The sequence below is a fragment of the Eschrichtius robustus genome, chromosome 1, assembly GCF_028021215.1.
Source record: "Eschrichtius robustus isolate mEscRob2 chromosome 1, mEscRob2.pri, whole genome shotgun sequence".
In the NCBI taxonomy this organism is placed as follows: Eukaryota; Metazoa; Chordata; class Mammalia; order Artiodactyla; family Eschrichtiidae; genus Eschrichtius; species Eschrichtius robustus.
Genome location: NC_090824.1, coordinates 148,957,036 through 148,971,943, shown reverse-complemented (window position 1 = coordinate 148,971,943; position 14,908 = coordinate 148,957,036). Strand labels below are relative to the sequence as shown.

Sequence of the window (14,908 nt, the reverse complement as noted above, 5' to 3'; positions counted from 1 at the left end):
ACTGTGTGTGGATGGCCTGCAGGGTGTGAGAACTGCCCTAGATACCTTACATGTGTCAGTCTTTCTTTAACCATCACGTGACGTATGGGTTGTGGTTTTCCATTTTGCAGATGAGAAAACTAAGCCTCCAGAGTGTCTTCAATTCAGGCTTCCCTAGCAAAGTACCACTGACTGCGTAGCTTAAACAACAGAAATATATTTTCTCACTTTTCTGGAGGCTGGAAGTCCAAGATCAGGGTGCGTCAGTTTCTGGTGAGGGCCCTCCTTCCGGCTTGCAGACAGCTGCCTTCTTGCTGTGTTCTCATGTGGCAGAGAGAGAGAGATAGAGAGCCCTCTGGTATCTCTTCTTATAAGGACACTAACCCCATCATGGAGACCCCACCCTCATGACCTTGTCTAAACCTGATCACCTCCCAAAGACTTCATCTCCTAAACTATCACATTGTGTGTCAGGGCTTCCACATATGGATTTGAGGGGATACAATTCAGTCTGCAGCACAAGGGTTGACTGATGTGGTCACATGGCTACTGAATGCAAGAGCCAGGTCTCAGCCAGCACTGTGGAATCCAGCACTGGGGCCCGGGGGCAGTACTATGAAGTCCTTACTGCCACACTATGGCATCTTGTGAGGTCCACATGGGAACACAGCCACCCTTGGCCCTGCAGGCTGTCCTGGCTGGGCTGAGATTCTGGAGGAGCTTGAGGTCTTCCTCCAAACTCATTAGAAACAGAACTTTTCCTAGAGTGTTTGTATGGTCACACAACAAGGCCAGTTCAGCAGAGAATGTTTCTAGGAAAACAGTTCTTTTTGTTCATTATCTTCTGTAAGGTACAGGGGGAGGTGTGGACCTGTCCCTCAAGTTCAATCACCAGCCCTCTTTTTTAATCTGAAAACCAGGAGTTCTAAAGCCATCAACACTCACAGATATATCCCTCTAGATACTGTCCCATAGAACTGGAACCAATATTTAGGTTGTTTTAAGTGTAATATAACTTTTTTCTTCAGCTTGATCAATCTATATTGACAAGTGCTCTTTGAGTATAGATGGTGTGAGATGGGGATAAGAAATGCCACAGAGGCCAAGACACATTTGCAGGAGATGAACTAAGTAGTCTGCCTACCTGTTGCCCTTTTTTGATGAACTACTGTATACATATGATATGCATACATCAGTCATGTAAGAGTGTTTTTACATAGGATTGAAAAAGTAACACATCATCAGTGGAACAGAGTCCAAAAATAGACCTAATATAGGAATTTAATATATGATAAAGATGGCCTTTCAATTTAGTGGGAAAAAGAACGTTTTATTGTTTCAATAAATAGTGCTGGTATAACTGCTTGTCCAGCTGAAAGGGGGGAAAGCACAGCACTAGATGCCCTACCTTACATCAGTTACAAACATCTCCATGCGGATGTTAGCTTGAAGCATAAAAGAAAGATAACATTTAAGAGAATAAATGTATAATTTGGGAAGACCTTTAAAAGCTAGGTGGGAAATCCAGAAGTCATTAAAAAAAGAGCAAAATCTTGGGTGTTGTAAAAATGGAAAATCTTTGTTCAGTAAAAGGCATCATAAACAAAGTCATAATGCAAACAGACTGAGAGGAAATATATGCAACAAAAATTGTTGCAACATAAATTGGCTTCAGTCCCTAATATACAAAGATGGCCTACAAATTGATTTTTTTTTTTTAAGTCAACCCAATAGGCAGAAACTGGGCGATGAATATCAACAGTTCACAGGAAAGGAAGTCGAGATGGCCCAGAAAGAAAGGAAAGGCCCTTAACCTTGCTACTAGGGAAATGCAATTTGGAATTTCATAACTGATCCTTTTCAAAACAAAGGGCCTTAAGACTTTGTAAATTGAGTCCAGACACAGGGATTTCACTTGGAAGGAAGGAGAAGCAAACACTTGTTTCTCATGGATGCCCAAACAGGAGGGTAGGCACGAAAAGAGCTGCTAGTATGGATCTCGGCCACACTTCCACCGCTGTGGGTCAAGCCTCAGGGGTTGCAGTTGACTAGAAAGGTGTCTCCAGTCTAGAAATGCAGAGCATAGAGATGTGCACAAGGAGGTGCGCCCAGCACCCTGCGGGACCAGCCACTTTCTCTCAAAACTGCCAGAGTTCAAGGCCAGAGGCACACAGTGAAAAGTGGGACAGAAACATGTACCTGTGTTCTGGAGGCCCTGCTGGTGGCCCGCAGGAATGTGTCTGGAGCTAGAGGAGGGGCCACACCTCTGGGAGTTTCCCTGGCAGAGATGGATGGTGCTGTGCTGTTGGCACATGACAAAAGCCTCTTGATTTTTTCAATTTCGAGTAGAAAGTTGAGGCCCACACCTGGTGAAAAGGAGAGACCCACTGCAAACGCTTTTCCTCAGCAGGGTTATTCTCTCAGGCTGTTGACCTCAGGTAAGGGATTAATCTATACTTGTTTGCATATGGATAGTAAAACTCCAGGTAGATTTATGTACATTCAAGTAGTCATGTTGGCACAGTGGCCTTGTCCAAAAATAATTTGGACAGCCATTTTTACAGTAAAATTCAGACCAGCCGAGTCATAAATAGCTTATGAATAAATAATTACGGCTCATAAATACCTTGAGCTGTGCTCTGCCCAGCCCAGTTTCCAGAGTTTCCATTCTGGGCCAGGAGGTCTGTGTCAGGTGTTGCCTCTGTTCGCAGTATAGGTCCTTTATTCCATCCGTCCATTACTTAAAGAGGCTTCATAAACACCAAGGTGAAACTTTAAAATTGGAAAACACAGAAGCCATGTGTTCAAAACATGTTCTCTGGGAAGAAAGTGAGCCTTTCTTATTCTTGATGTTCTTTCCATGGGAATTAGGGCTGAAGTTGATCATTCTTTTTCACTGAAAAAAAAAAGAAGTCTTTTTGAACATTTTTCTTGTAGAACAAGGACTAGTACAAAGCTGTCTTTAAAAGTCTGTTACACATTTATTTCCATAGGGGCCATTCGCGTGGCACTAGCTGGGCAAATTTTCCAGGTGCCAGTATCTGTATTCCGTTATCATCTCGCCCAGAACATTCTCTGATGCCAGGTTACCCCATTACCATTGAGACTGCAGCTACATGTGTGGAGAAAAGCCAGAGTTAAGGGAGGAGCTGTGATCAAGGGCAGAGGAACATCGTTTCAGCCCTGCAAAAGAATTCTAGCTTCTCTATCTCATGTGTCTGGCAGAGAACCGACTGAGAGGGCTTTGAGGCAGTTGTTTTACCTTGAATTTGAGCTGAAAGGGACCCTCAGGGGTGTGCTCTCCCTGCCTTAGGAGAAAGGAGAAGGCACTTCAGAGATTCTGCTGCAATCCAACCCTCTGATTCCCATTGGTTTCCAAGCTCTCCCCACATTCTTTCTCAACTCACACACTCTGGTGCCATGGAAACAGCAAATTTGGTGTGATTTTAATAGTAATCTCATAATTAGCTTAATTAATGAAATTACTTAAATATACTAGAGAGTTGACTTGTTTTTCAGAGAATGCCATCCTAGGAAGCATAAAAACCAAGCCCACATTATTATTTTTCAGTTAACTAGCTTTTTTAATTGAAGAAGTAATACATGTATATGGTAAACAAAATTTCTGAAGTGCACCAAAGGGCATGGAGTGAATATTCAGTCTCCTAGTGTTACCAAAACAAACTCAGGTCCACTCACCCACATGCAGTAAAGCCAATCTACTGACACCAGGTTGTAGTGAAGGAAAAGTGCAGTGTTTATTGCAGGCAGCAAGCAAGGAGTCGAGGCAGCTAGTGCTCAAAAGGCCTGAGCTCCCCAAAGGCTTTCAAGGAAAGGTTTCTAAAGACAGGGTGAGGGAGGGGGATTATGCGGTGTGTGATCAGCTAGTGGACATTCTCCTGATTGGTTGGTGGTAAGGTAATCGGGAGTCAACCTCATCAACCTTCTGGTTCCAACCGGTCTGGGGACTATGTGCTTGTGGGCAGCATACAGTTAACTTCTTCCACCTGGTGGGGGATTCAGTATCTGCAAAACAGCTCAAAGGACATGGCTCAGAATATTATCTATAGCTCTTGAGGAGGAACTAAAGATCCTTGACTTTGTCTAATAGCTAAACTATTATTTTGTCTTGCTTGACTGTTTTCCTTTCTTTCTGCATTTTCTCAACTTCTCTGATGAAATGTACTCTTTGGAACTTGGGGAAGCCTAGGAGGCTACAATTTTTCCACCGACAAGAGGCAGGAGGAGGACATGGGGTTCGGAGGGACTGTTCTGGGAAGGCCCCATAGGGTCCTGCTCCATTACACTAGTAATTCCCTTCTCCAGAGAAAACTATGGAATTTCATGTGTCTGTGGTAGCAACTGTGTTTGTGTCTGACATACATTATAACATATACACCATATATGTGTATCTGTGGTGTGTATACACATGCCCATAACAGCATGTAATGTATACATATGGGTGTGCATGTGTGGTATGTGTACACATGCTTATAACACCTTATAACATATGTGCATGCACATAACTTCATATGACATATGTATGCATGTGTGCATTGTGGTATGTGCACATAACATCATATAGCATACATATGTGCATTGTAATGTGTATGCACACATGCATATAACATACCTAAATTCATGGGAGGGTGTTTGCTCTCATGTTTGCATATGTTTTGTGGTACACAAGTTAAGCCTTCTAGATACCTAATTCCACACCTTGTTTTTTTGATTTACCAATAGCTCTTGAGTATCTCTTCATACCCATACATGTAGACCTGCCCTGTGCTTTGTAATAGTTGTATATAATCCCATTACTCGTTTAACCAAGTCCCTGTGGGTGGACATATAAGCTGTCTTCTACCTTTGCTGTTACAAAGTGTGCCATTGAGTGTGCTTGTTCTCACATCTTTGCCATACACGCCAGGATGTCTGTAGGACTGTTTCCTAGAATTAGAATCCCTGGGTCCATGAGATGAGCACCTTATTCTGATAAACTTGTCAAAAGTGCCCTCCAGAGGTTGTACCAGTTTATACACCTCCAACACTGTGATGGTCCAGAATTATTTTCAAATGTACAGTCTGCTTTGCCATTTCTTTGCAGCATGTGTGCTGGAATTTCCTGCCTTCCTAAGTGAGTCTTTGGAAGTCCTTTGTCTGAATGACAACCACCTGGATGCAGTCCCACCCTCGGTTTGCCTACTGAAGAGCTTATCAGAACTCTACTTGGGAAAGTAAGTACACAGCCAGAGCAGTTGCACTGGCTCTTCTGGCCCAGGGAAGCAGAATGTCCTTGTGTAAACCACCTGAGGACACGGAAGCCAGGGAGAAATAATCCACCTATGTACCAAGAAGCAGCAGTTGGATTTTCAGAGCCAGGCTTAGTCAAAGAGGCGAGGGAAGGGAAGGCAGAGGTAGTGATGCAATGATGCCTTCTTTGCTATTTCACTCATTTATAATGAGAAGAACTCCTCAATCATCCATCCTTTCATTTACTAAGTACCTACTGCCAAGCATTGCTGGGGGATTCAGACAGTGTGCAAAACTCGATGAAAATATAAAATAATTCAGGTTACATTGCCTTGTCAAGAAAAGGTAGTGATCATCCTTAGGATAGTGTAAATGATAGAAGAGATGGGAAAGTTGGGGGAGGGGACCCCGTTCTAAGCCATGGGGATTTGCAGAAGACAGAGCTGCCATTTGTACCACTGGCTTCCCAGGGAGAAAGGCTTTGGAATTTGTATTTAAATGGAACATTTGAAATCAGGGCCCAAGATGTTGGGCTTGGGGTACAGACTGTCAGTGGCCCCCACAGGCCCCAGAGGCTGATGGGCTGCTGTGTGTGTGTTCTCCCATGGTGTGTGTGTGCCCTCAGCAATCCTGGCCTCCGAGAGCTCCCTCCTGAGCTGGGGCAGCTGGGCAACCTCTGGCAGTTGGACACTGAAGACCTGAACGTCAACAATGTGCCTGCAGAGATTAGAAAAGAAGGTAGGGCTTCCTCAGCGTCACCCCCTCGAAAAGGCACTCAAGTCCAGTTGTTAAGGACCTGGGGTGGAAACAGCTGGGGGACCTATGGAGCCCACCTCTGGCTCCCGTGTTTGGGAAGATGCTGTAAAGTTATCCAGAAATCAATGGTTGCTGTGGACCGTTGTATTGCAATTGACCATGTGATCAAACTATCTATGACCTGTAGGAGCAAGGATGCTGTCTTTAGATCCTTGACTTTTAGACTCCACTTTTGGGGTGATTCATATCATGCCTTCCCTCCATAGACCCAATAGTCTTCTCAACTCACCCAATTAGAACACACAGAAAGTGTTCCTTCCAGACAGGACTTTGTTTCTCAAGAGATGTGAGCATGTTCCCACCTATATGTCAGCAGCAGCATCCACTCTCCCCAACTGTGATTTTGCACAGGCCCCAAAGCAGTGCTGTCTTATCTGCGTGCTCAGCTGCGGAAAGCGGAGAAGTGTAAGCAGATGAAGATGATCATCGTGGGTCCTCCGCGTCAGGGCAAGTCCACCCTCCTGGAGATCTTACAGACGGGGAGGGCCCCCCAGGTGGTGCACAGCGAGGCCACCATCAGGACCACCAAGTGGGAGCTCCAGAGGCCGGCTGGCTCGAGAGCCAAGGTCAAGGATGGTTGGCGTGCAGAGTCCCTGTGGGAGGGAGGTTGCTTCCAGGGCCCCTTCTCTCTCCTCTCCAGAGAGCCCAGGATTTTCTCAGCCTGGTATCTGAGGCCCAGGATATTTGCAGGGGTCACTGTGTGTGTTTCAAACCAGCTCCTGCCAAGGGCAGTGAATAATTTCTTAACGTGTCCTTGTAGTTTTTCTGTTATAGCTAAGCTGAGGTTCCAGGCCAGTGTTTCTTAACCCTGGCTGACAGTTAGACTGCTTTGATGAGATTTTAAAGACAGCAGTGTCCAGGCCCCAAAGACTGTGATTCAAATGGCCTGGGACGGGACCCCTCCCCAGGGCTGAGAATGAACTACTGCTGTAGGAGTGAGGTATACTAATACCTGCCCCTAACAGGAAGGCTGAGAAGGCAGCCCCGGCATGAATGCACTGTCCTCCTCAAAACCTGCTTTCACCCCAAGTTCTGAAAGGTCTAGTTTCTAAGCCCTATTTAAAATGAGTCCTTCAATGAACCTATTAATCATCCTGTTTTTCATTCAGTATGAGACAAATGAAAATTGTCTTGCACTTGAGTCAGAGAAAAGAGCCTGTGGAATATTGGTAGGGTGGACTATAGCACAGGTCTGAGCTATTTCTCCCGGCACAGGGGGTGAATACACACCAATGATGCCTCCCTTACCTGTTGCCGTATTTGTGGGTACACGTAGCCACACAGGGATACAGGTGCAAGGAGGCTATTTGTGGAAAACTCAGCGACCTTGAGGCCAGAGGCTGCATGATTTTCCCCACAGCCCCCAGCACAGGGCCAGCTAGAGATCAGTTTTATTGCAGAGTCTTTCACACAAAATCACTTGAAGTCAGGGAAATCCAATTCGAGTCATGAAGCATTTAAGCTGAATGTATATTTTAATATGGACTCAGAAACTAGTTCTCTAGAGAATGGAGATCTGCCCATTAGGGCCAGATAATTAACACCAGCCCTGCCCCCTTCCCCAGAACACCCCAGGAGTGAACCTAGCATGTCCAAAGGTTCTCGAAAGTAACCAGAATCTGGATTCTCTCCTGCTTTTTTAAGCAATTATTCCATGTCACTTTCTTCCAGCTGTTCTTAAGCAAATAGCTGTCCGAGGTCTGAGGGGTGAATTAGTATTTCCACTTTTCCTGACCTTTGGCCGCCCCCACTTCCTTTCTACCATCATTCAAGTTTCTCCCCACCCCTTTCATTGAAGGACAACCACCTGATCTTGTGAACACTGAGTTCCATAACTCTCTGTGTGGCTGGGCCTTCAGCCAGTTTAGAACAGCTGTCCATTTTCATCTTTACACCAAAAAAGCAGGTCAGCACGCTGTGTCTTGGAGGCCAAACTGCAGCATGGTGGGAACGATTCTTTGCCACAGAAAAGTGCAGCCTTAGCTACTCGGGCCAGACTCTGACCTCATAAAACAATAGAGAAACCACCGTTTACACAGCCTTTCCCCGAAGCCCAACAACTAATCTTTTGTTAGATTCCCACATCAGGGCCATTTCCCATCATCCTTGGTGGGCACTGCCCTCTGACCTGCACAGTTCAGAGGCCTGTCTGCTTGGCCTTGCCCTCACTCGGATGGAGGTTAAGCCTTGGTGTGAGCACTGCCGTCAGCCCCTGGCTTCCTCTGGCAGGATGTCTCCTAACCGTCTGCAGCTGAGATGGAGGCAGACAGTGCCCTCCGACGTTCTGCAGACGCCTCTGCCCACGGGACCCAGCCTTCCAGGAGCCCCTGCTCCCATAGCAGTAGATGGAAGCCCCCAGAAGCCCACCTCCGAACCGCTGGGCCCCCTTCCCTCCCTCAGATGTCTGGTTCCTGAGGAAAACAGCAGGACAGGCCGTGCTTTTCCACAGCTGTGCTTTTACCAGGCCCCCATGTACAACGTTCATAGTGATCAGTTATCTCAATTTGATTGACTAAAACCCTGGTTGCTAAAATGTCTCCCTGTTGCTGCCTTGTTGCTCAAGTAGGTTGAGTCTGTGGAGTTCAACGTCTGGGACATCGGTGGCCCCGCCAGCATGGCCACGGTCAACCAGTGCTTCTTCACGGACAAGGCCCTGTATGTGGTGGTTTGGAACCTGGCACTGGGGGAGGAGGCTGTGGCCAACCTTCAGTTCTGGCTTCTCAACATCGAGGTGAGGGAGGGGGTGCCAGCCCTTCAGCTCTCAGTCCTCAGGACATTGCAGGGGCCCCGCCGCTTCTCAGGGGGGAAAAGGAAAAAAGGAAATGGTTAGGGAGAAATGCTTTGCACTTTGCTGGGCTGTCACGAGGCCTCAGAATCACAGGTCACTGTGAAGCACTTAAAACCCTCCTGGGCCACATGGTTGATGGTGCTCTTGTATTTTGTGCTTCCTTAAATTTAAGAGCCCCACATCGTGGACCCAGGAGGGGAACGGGGCTCCCCTCTTCCAGTGGAAAGGTGATGTGGGCCAGAAGCTGGGGCGCTGTCTGAAGGGATCAGAGATGGAGGCCCCAGGGAGGGTCACAGGCCCTCACACACCCCCTAGTGCGTGGCAGGCCCTCGAGGTTCTCAGAGAGGAGTGCAGGGTGCAGCGGGGTGATGGTTGAGGGCCAGGGCATACAGGGTTGGCACACCCACTGCCTAGGGAATCATTCCCGTCCCCAGCCAGACTCTCTCTCACAGGCCAAGGCCCCAAACGCTGTGGTGCTGGTGGTGGGAACACACCTGGACTTAATCGAAACCAAATTCCGCGTGGAGAGAATCGCCACGCTGCGCGCCTATGTGCTGGCGCTCTGCCGCTCACCCTCCGGGTCCAGGGCCACCGGCTTCCCGGACATCACCTTCAAACACCTACAGTGAGTGTCCCATGGCATCCTGCTCGTCCCCACCTGTCGCGGGGCTGTGGCTGCCAGCCCCTCACTTGTCCATCTCCCTGGGGACGCCTGCTCTGCCTGCAGAGGGCTCCTGAGGCAGGGGCTGTGCTCCTCTGTTGCCCTGTCCAGGGTGAAGGGTGGCAGCTGGGCCCCCAGAGCAGATGCAGCCCTAGGGAGGGTGAGGAGCTGCCAGAGGATTTACAGGGCAGGGCCTGGAGACACTCTGTGCTTCCTGTCCAAGTCTCCCCACCCCCAGGGCCAGTGCTGAGTGTGCACGGCCCCAGTGGGACCACGAGATAGAAACTCAAACACCACCCATCACATTTGTTGATCATTGATCAAGAACAGACCCCAGGTGTGGTCCTGGTCCTCCCAGTGTGTCTGAGTGGTCCAGAGGGGCTGGGATGGGGGAGGGCCACAGGGTGGGGTTCAGAATGGGCCAGTGTTGGTGGGACCAGTGTCCTGGGCATGTTGATTCTCCCACCCTGTCCTTGGATTCTCATGACAGCTCTGCAGGTTATGGAGATTGTTGTGCCCACTTTGCAGATTATGAAACTGAGGCTCAGCTAGTAAGTGTTCTCTGACTGCTACCCTGGTGGCTCTTGGGTTCCCTCGCTCTGGGTGAAGTGCCATGGACATTGGTGCATGGGTCAGCCTGGAGACATGCCATGTGGCTCAGAGTACAGGATGGGGCTTTCAGGAATTCCTCGAGTGCCCTTGAGAATGCCCCCTGGGGCCTGCGATGATAGGAGTGCTGGCTCTGGGTCAGAAACCTGAGTCCCACTCAAGCCTGCTCCTTTCCAGCTTGTGTCCTTGGGAGTCACCTTGTGCCTGCATGCCTCACTTTCCTCCTCTGTAAAGTGGGCACGTTGGGAAGACAGACTAAAGCAGCACATTGTGGTGCCCCCAGCACCATGCTTTGCATCAAGTAAGGCCTCATTAAATTTCTGTGTCTATCTCTCATGAGTTTTCTCAACTTGCCAGTGTTTGGGATGAAACACTTAGGAAAACAGAGGCACTGCAGTGCTTGTCAGAGAGGGGAGGTACGATGAATAAGCACGGTTCATTTTTGCACTCACAGTGAGCTTTCCTGTAAGAGCCTGGAAGGTCAGGAAGGGCTGCGGCAGCTCATTTTCCACGTCACGTGCAGCATGAAAGACGTGGGCAGCACCATTGGCTGCCAGCGACTCGCAGGGAGGCTGGTGGGTACCTCTCATCCCCTTGAAGCCAGAGGGGCCTGCTTCCCATGTGTCAGGGGAACTGTACCTCCCTCTCTCTTTCTACTGTAAAACCCATGTGCTGTATATACTGTGTGGTCCCCATGTGAGCAGTTTCTTGGGGGAAGGGAGGGGTGGGACAGTGACAGGAAGCATTCCACCTACTCAGTCCTCTGGAGGGTGGCAGGTGAACCAGGCTGGCTGGGCACACCTGAGGGCCCAGCCTTGCCCACCTGTCCCAGATACCCAGGAGCTACCTGAGCCTCCAGGAGGCCGTGCTGGCAGAGCAGCAGCGCCGCGGCCTGAGCGACGATGTGCAGTACCTGACGGACAGGCAGCTGGAGCAGCTGGTAGAGCAGATGCCTGGCAATGACATCAAGGACTACGAGGACCTACAGTCCGGTGGGTGGGCTGGGAGGGTGGGCAGGGAGAGGGGATCAGGTGGGTACCAGCAGGCACAGGCACAGGGCCCTGGGGAGGGGCACTCAAATTTTTCACTGCTCTGCGCATGTCTGCAAATGACTGCAAAGACACTTCAGGTATCAATTTCGGCTCACAAATCAATTTTAACGAGTAAGTGAATTTGCAAAGATGGAATCCATGAATAATGGAGATCAGCACATTGGCAAGAGTTACAAGATGCCTCTTGAGAACATGTGAAGGGCCCCATGTGTTGGGAGTGTTAGTTGCTTCCAAAGAAGAATCTGTAACCTGGCCCCCTTAGGAGGAGGTCACCCAGAGTCCCTTTTGCCCTTTGTTTGACACTGTTCCCTCATCCCCTCCCCTGGGCAGCCATCAGCTTCCTCATTGAAACCGGCACCCTGCTCCACTTCCCGGACACCAGCCACGGCCTGAGGAACCTCTACTTCCTCGACCCCATTTGGTTGTCTGAATGTCTGCAGAGAATCTTCAACATCAAGGGCTCCAGGTCGGTGGCCAAGAACGGGGTGATCAGGGCGGAGGACCTCAGGATGCTGCTGGTTGGGACCGGCTTCACAAAGCAGACGGAAGAGCAGTATTTCCAGTTCCTGGCCAAATTTGAGATAGCCCTGCCCGTCGCCAACGACAGGTGAGGCCACGGACTGGGCTGTGCTGGTTGCTCCCTAGAGGAAGGAATTAGGGCTGGGACCACTGGTGGCTTGAGCAAGATTTCCAGGGACGGGTCATGATAATGACCTGCCTGCCTGGGCTGGGGCAGCAGGGGGTGGGCTTGGCCGGTCCCCCGGCTGGCTGCTCCTTCCTGTGCCTTGGATGTCTCTTTTCAGGGGGTTCAAAGAAATCCATTTATTGAAAAGGTGTAGGAAAACATGCAAGAATGGCAATGGCATTAAAGGTAACTTTGGGAAGTTCATGCTTTGGGAGGTTGATTGCTTGGTTATTTGATGAATAAAAATGGAGTAAGTAACAAAGATGTGTGTGCTAATTATACAGCCCAGCTTCAAAATGCAGGGAGGGCAGGGGCTGAAGAGGCATGTGGGTTAAATCTAATGATGCTCTGACCTAAACCAGCTTGGTTCTTAGGGCCTTCTTGCCCTAATTTCAGTTTCAGCCATTTCCTGGGTCTGATGCTGATGTTGGCCCTGAGGCAGTAGCCAGGATGCCAAATCCACAGACCTTTTCCATTCATCTGTCATAGAACTTGTCACCACCCTGCACCTCAACCCCAGAGCTCTGGGGAGATGCCCACAGGAGACTCCCAGGGAGCTGCCCTGGACCCTGTGTGGCCAGCCCAGCAATTCCATCAGCACAGACTGGGTCTCCGGGGAGCCAGCCCTGGGCCATCTCTCTCTGAGATTTCCACTTGGTCTTATGACTGTGGGAGGGAGCCTCAGTCCTTCCTGTTCCAGCTTCATGAGGGCCAAGATTGAGTCCTAAAAAGAGAAACCCCAAAGAGGAATTCAAAACCCACATGATCCCTCACACCATGGCCCAGGTGTGTCCTTGACTTTGGCCCATGAAAAAGCACACAGTGAAGCAGCCTGTGAGTTTACAACACTGCCAGAATCTGACAATTTTCTGGTTATTTTATCAACAGGTTAGAGGAATGAGGAGATATTAGCACTATGTAAAAGCAAGTCCCAACTTCCTTTCTTTTCTCATCTGTAAAATGGGAATAATACTATTATCTACTAGTATTGTAGTCATTGTGAGGATTAAATTTGATAATACATGTAAACTATGAGAAGTGCCTCCTGCACCTGTGAGCTTCAAGGACATCAAGGATTATCAGTACTGTTATTGTTTCCATCTTTGTGTTAAGTGCTCATAGCCAATGGTGTCTGGTTCCATCTAAAGTCAGGAGTGTCCAAGCATTTTCCATCTTAGCACAGGTATAATGGGTCCCTTGTGCTCCAGGGACAAGGAGTTCCAGCTCCTTGCACCATAAGGTTTTATATGGTTGACGACACTATCAACAAAAACAAAGGCATTTGCTGCTCCTTTTAGAGCATGGTTTTCAACCTGCAGTCCTGAACGCCTCCAGTCCCTGGGAAAGCCTTCAGGGCATTTCTGAACCTCCCTACACTTCTGAGTGTTTGTGTACCTTCCAGGGGGGGACTCGCTGGCTCTCAGCACTCAGGGAAGGCTCCTGCCCGACTGCTGAGACAACCTCAGGGACATATTGTGAGCCGGCTCCGCAGTGCAGGCACCACACAGTGCCCAGGTCTTCACAGACTCATGTTCAACAGGCACATGAAGAACTCACTTCTTAATTCCCCAGGCTCTTCCCCTGGGACAGGCTTGCCCTACTAGTGATCACTTTTAAGGAGGTGCCAATGGTCTCCCAGGGCTCCGCTCACCTTGAGCAGGGCTTCCATTGCCAGTCAATTTAAATCTCTTCACTTGCCATGCTGGCTTCTAAGTCTCCTCTGCCTTCAAAAATATTGAGCACCTGCTCTGTGCGCTGCGTACTGGGGCACCTGGGTGCAGAGCGTGCTCCCTCCCCTTGCCCAGGGGACACCTGCCAGGTAGAAAGAAGCAGGAGGCTGCAGCACACAGGCAGTGTAGGGGGTCCCATGAGATCCAAGCTGAGCATGATGCAGGCAGAAGAAGCAGGATAAATCACACTGGGCACTGACGAGGGCCTCCTGTTTGGGGAGGTCAGAGAGATAAAGAAGGACTTCTCAGAACTTAAAGGACTAAATCAGGGCATCTGCTGGAGAGCACCTGGCTGTGGAGAAGGCACTCTAGCTGGGGTGGTTGAGAAGGTCCTTTCACCCAAGACCTGTAATGGCTGAAAAGGACCTAAAACTTCACCATCTGACCCCTGTCCATCCTCCTCTAACCCTTTGAGGTCAGTATCCTTTCTCTTCCCACGTCAGGGAAGCAGAATCGCAATGAGGTTAAGCTATGTGCTGAAGACAGAGCCAGGATTGATCCCTGGGTGCTCCGCCCACCAGGCTGTCATTGAATTTTCCTTCTATAATATTTTCAGGGCTCCCTTTCAGAAAGTTCTAAAGACGTTTTATAGGACCTAAACTGATGTATTTTTAAAGGATTAGGAGAGCTCAAGGCAAACCTTTAAGAAAAGGGCACATCCAAGGCTCTGCCCAAGGCCGCCTCAGCTCCAGGGCACACAGAAGATGCTGGTTTTCAGGGAAATCTTAGAGGGACCGCCCCCGTTTCAGCTGTTTCCAAATAATCACAGTCATGAATGGCTCACTGACACTGTGATTCAGCGCTTTTATGAGTAAGAGTGCTCTCATAAAACATCGCTCTTTTGCACAAACAGCCTCATTCGAACTTTTAAGGCAACTTTGTTGCTTCAACTGGTCAAGAACAATAAATAGCTTCTAAGGCCAAAAACGTTTCTCTGACCCCAATATCTACATTGTCCTTAGAACTGTGCAGCTGTATTTGTTTTTCCTTCACCATCCAAAGTTAATTTGAAGTGACTCCCCAGTTGCAACCCAGTTTACAGAGAATTAACTACTATTTGCTGTGTCTGTTTATGACCACAGATGTTTCCACGTCTTCCCTTAGCCGTATTCTAGTCTCTATCTTAGAGATGTCAATAAACAGATTCACTGTGCCTATCTTCATTTTCTCTTGGAGCATTAATTCGAAGCATATAAACTACCCCCTCTATCTAAAAATAAGATTCCAAGGCCCTGGGAAGAAGGCACCGGGCAGCCTGAGCTGTTTCAGCAGAGCCTGCCCAAGGCCAGTCCGTCTGCTGGGGTCAGGGCCCTGCAGCGGAGCTCAGGCCCCTGGTTC

General features: G+C 48.9%; 1 protein-coding gene across 10 annotated transcripts in view; it reads left to right on the top strand.

Annotated features, from left to right (window-relative positions):
• Positions 1-14,908, top strand: part of LRRK1 (leucine rich repeat kinase 1) — a 118,043-nt gene that overhangs the window by 74,670 nt on the left and 28,465 nt on the right. For all 10 annotated transcript variants that reach the window (XR_011075513.1, XR_011075514.1, XM_068556672.1 and 7 more), the window contains 8 exons: positions 5,084-5,213; positions 5,855-5,967; positions 6,397-6,611; positions 8,612-8,776; positions 9,286-9,458; positions 10,558-10,678; positions 10,936-11,095; positions 11,486-11,762. Coding sequence is in view for 8 of the 10 variants with exons in the window: in XM_068556672.1 (XP_068412773.1) it covers positions 5,084-5,213; positions 5,855-5,967; positions 6,397-6,611; positions 8,612-8,776; positions 9,286-9,458; positions 10,558-10,678; positions 10,936-11,095; positions 11,486-11,762 (1,354 nt within the window). In the remaining 2 variants the exon portion in view is untranslated. The remainder of the gene's footprint in view (positions 1-5,083; positions 5,214-5,854; positions 5,968-6,396; positions 6,612-8,611; positions 8,777-9,285; positions 9,459-10,557; positions 10,679-10,935; positions 11,096-11,485; positions 11,763-14,908) is intronic.